This window comes from Carya illinoinensis, chromosome 9 (assembly GCF_018687715.1).
Source record: "Carya illinoinensis cultivar Pawnee chromosome 9, C.illinoinensisPawnee_v1, whole genome shotgun sequence".
NCBI classification, from domain to species: Eukaryota; Viridiplantae; Streptophyta; class Magnoliopsida; order Fagales; family Juglandaceae; genus Carya; species Carya illinoinensis.
In genome coordinates, this window is record NC_056760.1 from 6,368,458 (window position 1) to 6,377,940 (window position 9,483).

The window sequence follows — 9,483 nt, forward strand, 5'->3', positions numbered from 1 at the left end:
TATATTTATATATATATATATATATATCTTGAGAGACTGCAACTTTGTATGAGGCAGTCCATTTTCCATTATTGTTAAAGAACAGGAAGGATTGCAGAAATTTTGCTAACGAAGAAGCAGAAACTTCAAACATGGCCAACAAGCAACAAGCTGTTTCCATCCAAGCCAACAGCATGTATATATATAATATATAAATGGCTGTGCACTCTGGGAAATCACGATAAACATCGATCATTTTGAAAGGTAAGTCAAGAGTGATAGGAAACAACGAAAAGGATGGGTTGAGAAAAACTACACCCACTCCTAAAGAAATTTCTCTCTGTTTTCTAAATTATTATTATTTTCTTCACAAAGTCAAGTGCTAAACTAGACTAGAGAAAACTCACTTGTAGCTTTCCTTTAACAAAATCAAGGATTTCTGTTAACCCAAGGTGAGAAAATTTCTTATCGAATGTCTATGCAATTTTGAAATTAGTCTAACATATTATTCTTAGACACTTAGTGTCAATAAAAAAATGATAAGCAACATTTCTCAAATGGATGATGTTTCTAAGATTATAAGTTCTTTTATAGCTCATTTGAACACTTAAAAATATTTCAGAATTATGTAAATAGTGGTAAAATGATTTAAATTAAGATGTTTTATTAAATTTAAAAAAATGAAATATAAAAAGTTAAATAAAAATATTATAAAAATAATATTTCGTTTAAATATAATTTTTGTTTTGAACTTTGAAAAATTGTATTGATTTTTATATTTTATTTGAGAATTTGAGGAAGTTGTCTTGAATTTTGTGTTTGGATAATGATTAAGTAATAATTAGATGAAAAAATCTTCTATTATGCTGTCCAAAGTGTACCGCTGAGCGTGCCGTTTAGTGCATTTCTATTTTTTTAATTGTTTTCTTTCTTCTTTCAAATGTTTTAAAATTATCTTTAAATATTTTTTAAAAAAATTACATCAATTTACTAATAATCATTTTTTTAATCATTAAAAAAAAAAGTAAAATAAAGGAGCGAACAGATTGATGGGACAAATTCAAGTAGCACAATATCACTTTCATTTTGAAAATGGATGTTGCTACTCATCCCTTGATTGTACCGCTAGTGCATTTAGTTTTAATTTTTATTTTATTTTTAAATTAAAAAAAAAAAACATAAATGCATTAGCAATAATTTTTTTAAATAGCTTTAAAAAAATCAAATGCACTAACAGTAACTTTGAATGGTATACTAGAAGGGCTATATAACATTTTCTTTTAAAAATATATGAAAATGTCCAAGTGTCTAAACAAACCCTAAGAGCATCTTCACCCAATGAGATCATGAATTCTTCTCATGATAGAGACTTTTCACCAAACAATTAGCTGAAATCAAAACTCCCATTGATTTATATGATTATAAGCTCAGCCTTTATTCAGGAATATGAAAGGAAAAAAACAAAAAAAGTCGACGTCAGGTTGTCGTCATAATTGAACTTTTTCGACGTATTTAATAAATATTGCTCAGTATCTGTAAAGTCGGGGGGATATAGTCACCCAGCTACATCAATTAGTTGATTATGGGTCACTAACCTTAAATAACGAGCCGGGAGTGGTTGTCTCTGTCAGATAGAGATCCATTTTCAGAGACAACCGACGATGACAAATCTCCACCGTTACATTGCCATCAAATTCCGAATCATTTTCGGTAATCTAACATTTTCCAGAAAATCACGACGATTTATCCCAATCAAGGTGGCCGTAAAGTAGGGAACACAGTGGTCGTACTCTACTGGATTGAAACAGAGGATTTGATTATCAGCATTGAACGTGGCTGGAAAAGGTTGGGTTGCATGCACCTACCTAATGGATGCTGTGTAGACGACGTCGACTCTTTGACTTTTTTGTATATAGTGGCTATATTATCTAGTTATTTATTGGCGTAATTAAATCTACGGTCAAGATGCTCCTCTAACATGATGATCTGGACTTCCAAGTGGGACCCCATGCGTCAATCAACCATGTCAACTCATGCGTACTCCACGTCATCCGTGGCGTGGAAGCTTCACTCACCATTATTTTTAATATATATTGTTTTTCTTCTAATCAAAATGTATAGAAGAATACGAGAAAAAGAGTAGAGAATTAAAAAAGAAAACTCCTTTACAAAAGATGCAACGCATAAAACGAAATACATGAGCTATGTGTTTTTGTCAAGCCAAGAAGGGGATTATTCTAAGTGGCAATTTTATAATTCAAATGAAAGATTCATTGAATGTCGTTGTTGTAGTCCATGTTTGGAAAGGACAGTCAACTGTTTAGGAGTTGTCAAAGGAAATACTCAATTAGAAAACAAGTGCAGCATAGCTGGTGCATGAGGCTCATCAAGAACACATGATTCTATCGCTTTATGGGACACACATGCTACTAGGAGTGAAAAATCTGAATTTGGAGATCCCTACCATGCATGCCACACAAGTGCTTGTTGGTGGCCGTAATGCCTCACTTGCCGATTATGATTATGATCACTTAGGTTGATATGTTTGGGTAGTTAAGTGATCTTAAATGATTTATGAATAATAGTAAAATAGTTATAAAAAAATAATAATAAAATATTAAATAATAATAAAGTAATCTAATTACTACGGTAGTACGTGTGACATTTCAATGACAAATACGTGATATATTAGATAATTTTTTTTATCTAATAAAAATATATATATACGAGACTAATTTGTTGAAAGGAGAGGAGAGAGGTCGACCGTTGGAGAAGGTGGAGTGGTTGAGCTTTTTCTTTAGATAGAAAATAGAGAAAAATATTTATCAGTGTGGCTGATTTTGTACTGAACTATATTACGTAGATAATGAATGTTGTAAAAATTTTTAAGTAGATCAATTATTTATATAATATTGATCATATTATAAATATAATATAAAATAAAATATATATTATTAATGTACTTATCAATTTAAAGATGATGGACCTAAACCAATATATAAAAATTAATATCATATATTTTCAGATAACCAGTGAGATTATCCAGTGATTTTAATTTGTTTTTTGATTTATTTTATTAAAGATTGACTGGAAAAACTAGTTTAATACGAGGTAATTATTCAGGGGTTATTTTTTGTGTTTCAGAATAAACGATCAGAGAATTATTTTATAAGAATTAAAAAATTTATTTTATACGATGATGTAAAAATAGACTACTCTTTTTGAGCTTTTTGGAAGCATTAGATAACGGATAGATATGAGATCTCCAACAACCCACCGAGCAGCCACCTCGCCATGCACACGTGTGCGGCTAAGCCCTTTCCAAGTTCTAACATCACCAAGTCATAGCTTTTACGGTGATGGACCACGTTAGATACATTATGAAGTTGTCCAGCTCAATACCATAGCACAATCGTTGCTCAAAGATTGGGTTTAGCTTGTTTTACAAGTTATCATGTTCACTTCGGTCACAGAAATGGGCGACGACGACGACGATCATGGGTCCCTTGGAATTATACTTTCTTTCATATGTTTTTTTGATATTATGTTAGTGGATTTATCTGGCTATTACACACCAGGAAAAATTAGACTGCTTAGAAAAAGGAAAGGAAAATTTTATGATAGGAAAGAAAAAAAAGGATTGGGATAGCAGTCTTGGTCTTTGTCTCTATCAACTCTTGTCTGTTTCCCAACTGAAGCTGTACAGACTGTACAGTACAGGTGGTCTGGCTCTTATTGCAGTTTTCCTTTCCCCGTGCTTCTCTCTCTCTCTCTCTCTCGTGTTGCTCTTCTCTATTCGTGGGCTTCTGCCTGGTTGCTTTGTCTTCAGTTTCTGTTTCAAACATTGGTCACAAGCGACCCACTTAGATGGGGCTTTGGTAATTGTGGTTATGTCCCTTTATGCGCTTCAGGTACGGTGTCTTTTTCCACTTCTTCTCGCTTTTTTCATATATCGGATGCAATTCTCTCCCCTTTGGATCTTCAAAGATCACAAAAACTTAATCTGATGCTGCCTTTTCTGCTTAATTGACGTGGGTTTCTTTCAGTTTTAATGTTGGTGGTGGTTGTGGTGCTAATTTTCTCATTTCCAATTCTGGTGGGTGGCTTTGGTTATCGAAGTTGGTTGTCCAGACTTCCAATTAGCTGGGGCTTTCTATTTAATTGTTTTGATTATCTGTAGTCATGTTCGAGTGCAAAATATGACATGTAGCAGGGCAGTACTCAGCAGCGAATGTGTCATGCTCTTAGTTGACTGATTACCTTGAGTCTTACGGGTATCTGTTAGTTTAAGCATTTCTTACTTTTTGACCAGTTTCATGCCTGTCTCGAGTTGGGAATATGGGTGGTCATTTCTTGTTCAAAATATCATTGCTAAATTTGGTTTTAGTCGAACTCAATTTGATTTGATTTCTATCTGGGACATATGCATCCGGAATTTCTTTGGAATTGGTTAGTGCTATGCAACTTCAGATGAACCCGTTCACAATTAGCTCGAGTATCATTCAAATGGAGTCTTTGCAGTACTTTAAGTGTAGCATGTGTTAAACTCCTCATATTTCACCGGCGTTTGATCTCTTCTTTGAGATCTCTCTTTCACATATGAAGTGCAATGATATCATCATGAAGAAAGACGGCTTTGTGACTTCTGCGCCATGGAAAGATCAATATATGTTCGAAAGTCACAAAAAATAGTCTGCTAGGTTAAGGGGGAGAAAAAAGAGCTACCGAGAGATTTCCATTCAGTTTACTCAGATACATTTTCTTTGTTTGGACGTTACATATTCGTATAATTTGAATATTTCCAGAAGTTCCATGTTCTTTGAGTGAACCAAATATCCAAGAGTTTAAATTTCTTGTGCATGTGTATTAACTTTTAACTAGAGTTTCTAAAGTCATGTATTGGCTTATAGTTGTTGATTCTTTATTTCCGTCTCATTATCTGATGGATCGAATAATCAATTATCAGGTCAGCTAAACTGAAAATTTATATCATTCATCTTGAGAAGATAAGGCACCAAAGGAGAACCTGTGCCAACTCAGATCATGTCTACTAATTCACCAGTTCCATCGACTGAACAGAAAGAAAAGCAGGGCGTTCTCACTGTGGTAACGTTCCAAAGCAGCATTTGCTATTATATGGAATCTTTTTCTGCCTCTATTTAATATCTGAATGCTGAAAATTGTGATGCTTTCAGGTTGGTAACTTAGAAAAACAGTTGTGGGCATTGATTTACACCAAAAGTCTATTGCACTCTGATGTTCAAGACCTGTATCGAAAAGTCCGTTCCAGTTACGAGAAAATCATTCTAAATGATCGTGAACATGTGGAAGTTCAAGATGTTGAATATTCTTTGTGGAAACTACACTATAAGCATATTGATGAGTTTCGTAAGATAATAAAGAAATGTTCTGCTGATGGAGAGAGCAAAAACTTGGTGACACAAAATGCCAGTAGTGTGCAGATAATTGATGACAAACATATAGCTGGATTCAAGTCATTTCTTTCTCAAGCAACTGAGTTTTACCAAAATTTGATATTGAAAATCAGAAAATGTTATAGCCTCCCCGAAGACTCTTACAAAAAAGGTGCCATGTCTACTTCTGTCACACCAAAGAAGGTGCAGAAATGCCAATTTTTATGCCATCGATTTTTAGTTTGTCTAGGGGATCTTGCTAGATACCGAGAGCAATATGAAAAATGTGATATTCAAGAACGTAACTGGTCAGTTGCAGCTTCCCACTACCTGGAAGCAACAATGATTTGGCCAGATAGTGGAAACCCCCATAATCAGGTATTTTCCTATTAGTCTGATGTCATCAAATCATTATCTTCGCGTAGTGCTCACTCTTGAGGACTAGTTACTGCATGGATTTGTATCATCAGTTTTTATAATGCTTATATTTTTTGTTTTCATATGTGACCGACTCTCATCATTTGTAGTTGGCGGTATTGGCTACATATGTCGGTGATGAGTTCCTTGCTTTGTACCACTGTGTAAGGAGTTTAGCTGTTGAAGAACCTTTCCCTGATGCCTGGGATAACTTAATTTTACTCATGGAGAGGGTAAGAAGATTTTATTTTATAATTTTGGTGTTTAATTTTTATCCTCTGCACTTTTAGAAAAAAATTATCCTCTGTACTTTCTCTCTGCTTCTGATTTTCACATCTTTGTATTTCTCAAGGCTTGTTATGATTTTTCAGAACAGGTCGTCTCATTTGAATTCCCTTTGTGGAGAGGCCCACTTTGATTTCTTAAAACCTTCTGAAAGGAGCAACTTCCAGACAAAATCACAATCAAATGCTGATTTCTTAAATTGCAATATTTTGAAAGCTGAACACAGTCGCTCTGTGGACACAGAATTATGGTCTCTTCTTGTCAGAACTATGAGTTTCTTTTTCCTAAAATCCAGGTACTCCTTGTAAATTAGTCTTAATAATTAGTGTAAATTTATTCTAGTCTAATAATTGGGTTAATTTAAACTTGATCTACATTAATTTGGGTTGAATTTGAGCTGTTAACCTGTGGATTAAAAAATCACATCCTATCACCGGGGTTACATTCTTTAATATTTTCTGTCATAAATCTTTAAATTTGCATGTTCAAATGACTTGCCTCAAAAAGAATGGCCGAAAACCACAATAACAAGCTATGCAACTTTTTGAACCACAGGTTGGCAATTCAAACTCTACTCAACCCACAGCTGGGTAAAGTACAATTTCGGCTTAATTGGATTATGTTTTTTTTTTTTTTTTGGTGCATATCCTTATCACTTCATATGCATCTTGCTTCTATGAAGTGGTTGGTTTATTCAGTTTCTACACGAACTCTTATGTTTTCTGCTACTTTTTAATGCGAGGCAGTTTTGAGGAATTACCTTGTGCCTTTGCATCTGCTATGAGAGAGTTGGATGCTTTAATGGCACTAGATGATACAAAACTAAAGGCTGCATTGGAATCTTACTGGTGTTTGGATTCAGCTAGAACTGGCCCTTTTCGAGCCCTGCAAGTTGCTTCTATACTCATCTTTATTATAGAGAACCTAATTCATGGTCCACAAGTAAAAAGGTCAAAAGATAAAAATGATATGGAACACATTGCCCGGACACAATTTGCAATTGCAGCAGCATTAGTTTTCATGGGACGCCTTGTTGATAGATGCCTGAAGGCTACCCAATCGTATCTTTGCCCCCTTTTACCAGCTGTGCTTGTATTTGTGGAGTGGCTGCTGGGCATGCTTGATGAAGCAGAAGTGTATGGGGTTGATGAAAAATGTAGAAGCGCCATGTGTTACTTTTTTGGTGTGTTTATTGAACTTCTAAAGCAGCTCAATGTTAAACGTGGCGAAGCCATGTCTCCAGATGGTACTCCTCTGTGGGAAGACTATGAATTGAGAGGCTTTGCACCAGTTGCACGTGCACATATGTCATTGTACTTTTCAACTCCTTGGGAACACATAGACAGCTTTGAAAGTGGAGCTGAATTCCGTGCTTGCCGCATCACTAATGCTGCAATGAAGATTGCAGAAAGATCAAATGATTCTGGTAAGTGGATTCTGTATGATAAATTAGGAAGACAATTCTACAGTGGAGAGTCAAGTGAATTTCCGGAGAGAAAAGAATTGGAAAAAGTAGAGTCCCCCAGTACTGATCTTAAATTCAAAGAGCCCAACCAGCATGTTTACATGGCTACAAAAGAATGTGGGGAACAGATCCTGAAGGCAAGTCCAAGTAACCCTTGTGTGAATGGTAAATCTGTTGCCACTGATGAAGAAGAAGTTATTCTTTTCAAACCTCTCTCAAGATATAACTCAGTGCCACTTTACACTTCCGTTGACATGAACGATCAAATGTCTCCAAAAGGTTCAAGGTATAAAAATGTATCATCTGATGAATGCTTGCCCCGAGCTATGTCACTACTTATTGAGCAAACCAAGGCCGAGAATGATCCTTTGGCTTTCTATGCTGACATCTATAGTTCCCGGTGCAAGAAGTCATTTGAGCATCAGGAGCCTCACGTGAAGGATACATCAGCACATCCGTTGTTAGGAATCCCAATCTCTGCTGGGCCTCCCTCACTAAGTGCTTGGGTACTCAATAGGGGAAGTTTGAGCAATGATAGAGAGAAGACAGGTAATATTAGCAAACACGGCTGGAAGCCTATCGTAGAAATGGCTTCTACAACCTTGGCTGGTCTCTCCATAGGTGAAGATGAGGGTTCTGTGAATAATTCTGAGCCCAAATCTACATTCATCAATTTGTCATCTCCTACATACTTACCTCCAGTGCCTTCTGCTCCTTTATTACCTGATGATGCTGTTTGGTTTAGTAGCATTCAATCTAACTTTGCTGACTGCAGAACCTCTGCAGGCTGGAGCAAAGCAAATGATTATCATGGTGCATTGCAGGTATCAAGCACTTCAAGTTGGGTTGCTACTCATGAGCCTCGTGGTTTCATGGATAATTACCCACCAACACGTCGAATGACTTCTTCTGAATGGCTTCGCCAGTACAGAGAAAAACACAATCTTGAGCAAGCCAATGTATTGCCGGTTCAGTATCATGCTCAGGAGAACGCTTCTAAGTTTGATGTTTTTGATCAGTGGGGAAATCCTACGTCTTATAACCCAAGTTTATACATGGCGAGCCCACAAATTCCTCCGGCTCTTCCTCTTGTTTATGGTGCAGATGAACTCAAAAGGGAGAAGCTCTTTCCTGGTTACCAAAGACCTAGCCCCTTGGGGTGTGGTGCTGTGACAGACCTCAGAATTGAGCCACATCCACTTTTGCAGTATCTCAAAGAGAGAGAATGGCGACTCCAGCAAGATCCTTCCCTGGGAGGCCCTACATATATGGGAAATTAAAAAGTTCTCAATTTGAAACATTTCTCTGGTACAGCATGTAGAGCATAGCCCCTTGGGATTTCTGAGATGTCCGAAGTTTACTTGTATGCATGCCATGCCATATGTATGCGTCCCTAGATGTTTTAGCATGCCCTCTGAAGGAGAGGGGGTTTCAAGAAAGAATGAAAAGCGTCAAAGATTTTTGCTGTCCTCAAGTCTGAAAATTGCAATTATTCACATTCTCTTACTGATGGAATATGATTTTAGGCAACCATTGACGACAAAAGAATGGCAATGATTTGTTGAAAAAGAATGTGAATTTAAGCACTAGATCTTGATTCTAACGGACCCTATAAAGCCAAACACCATGCATATAATCACAAGAAATGTGTAAAAATGTATTTATAAAAAATGTATTCATCTTTGATATATATATATACTAGTAGAATTAAAACGTCCAAGGGACGTTTGCCTAGTGGAGGCAGATTATAAATGTAAAACTTTTCCATGAAAGCAAATAATAGTATAAAAGAAAAATACAGCAATTGTATTAAAACAACTGTATGTTTGAGAAATTGGAACATAACAAGTTGTTTTCTACAACAATAATAGATTGTGGCACCCAAAGATATGGACCATAGTTGAAAGTCTGATGTACAACCTT

The 9,483-nt window shown here is 35.9% G+C and overlaps 1 protein-coding gene across 3 annotated transcripts; it reads left to right on the forward strand.

The window, feature by feature from the left end:
* Positions 1-3,381: 3,381 nt before the first annotated feature.
* On the forward strand, positions 3,382-9,034 carry LOC122276077 (protein SMG7L). 3 transcript variants are annotated; one of them, XM_043085525.1, is made up of 6 exons: positions 3,382-3,890; positions 4,946-5,085; positions 5,175-5,771; positions 5,921-6,043; positions 6,182-6,390; positions 6,842-9,034. In XM_043085525.1, exons 2-6 carry the CDS (start codon positions 5,023-5,025, stop codon positions 8,838-8,840), a joined length of 2,991 nt encoding a protein of 996 aa, XP_042941459.1. In that variant the 5' UTR covers positions 3,382-3,890; positions 4,946-5,022; the 3' UTR covers positions 8,841-9,034. The 3 variants fall into 3 exon arrangements, with proteins under 3 accessions (XP_042941459.1, XP_042941461.1, XP_042941462.1); XM_043085527.1 differs by lacking the exon at positions 3,382-3,890 and adding an exon at positions 3,905-4,075; XM_043085528.1 differs by lacking the exon at positions 3,382-3,890 and adding an exon at positions 4,085-4,253.
* Positions 9,035-9,483: the final 449 nt, after the last annotated feature.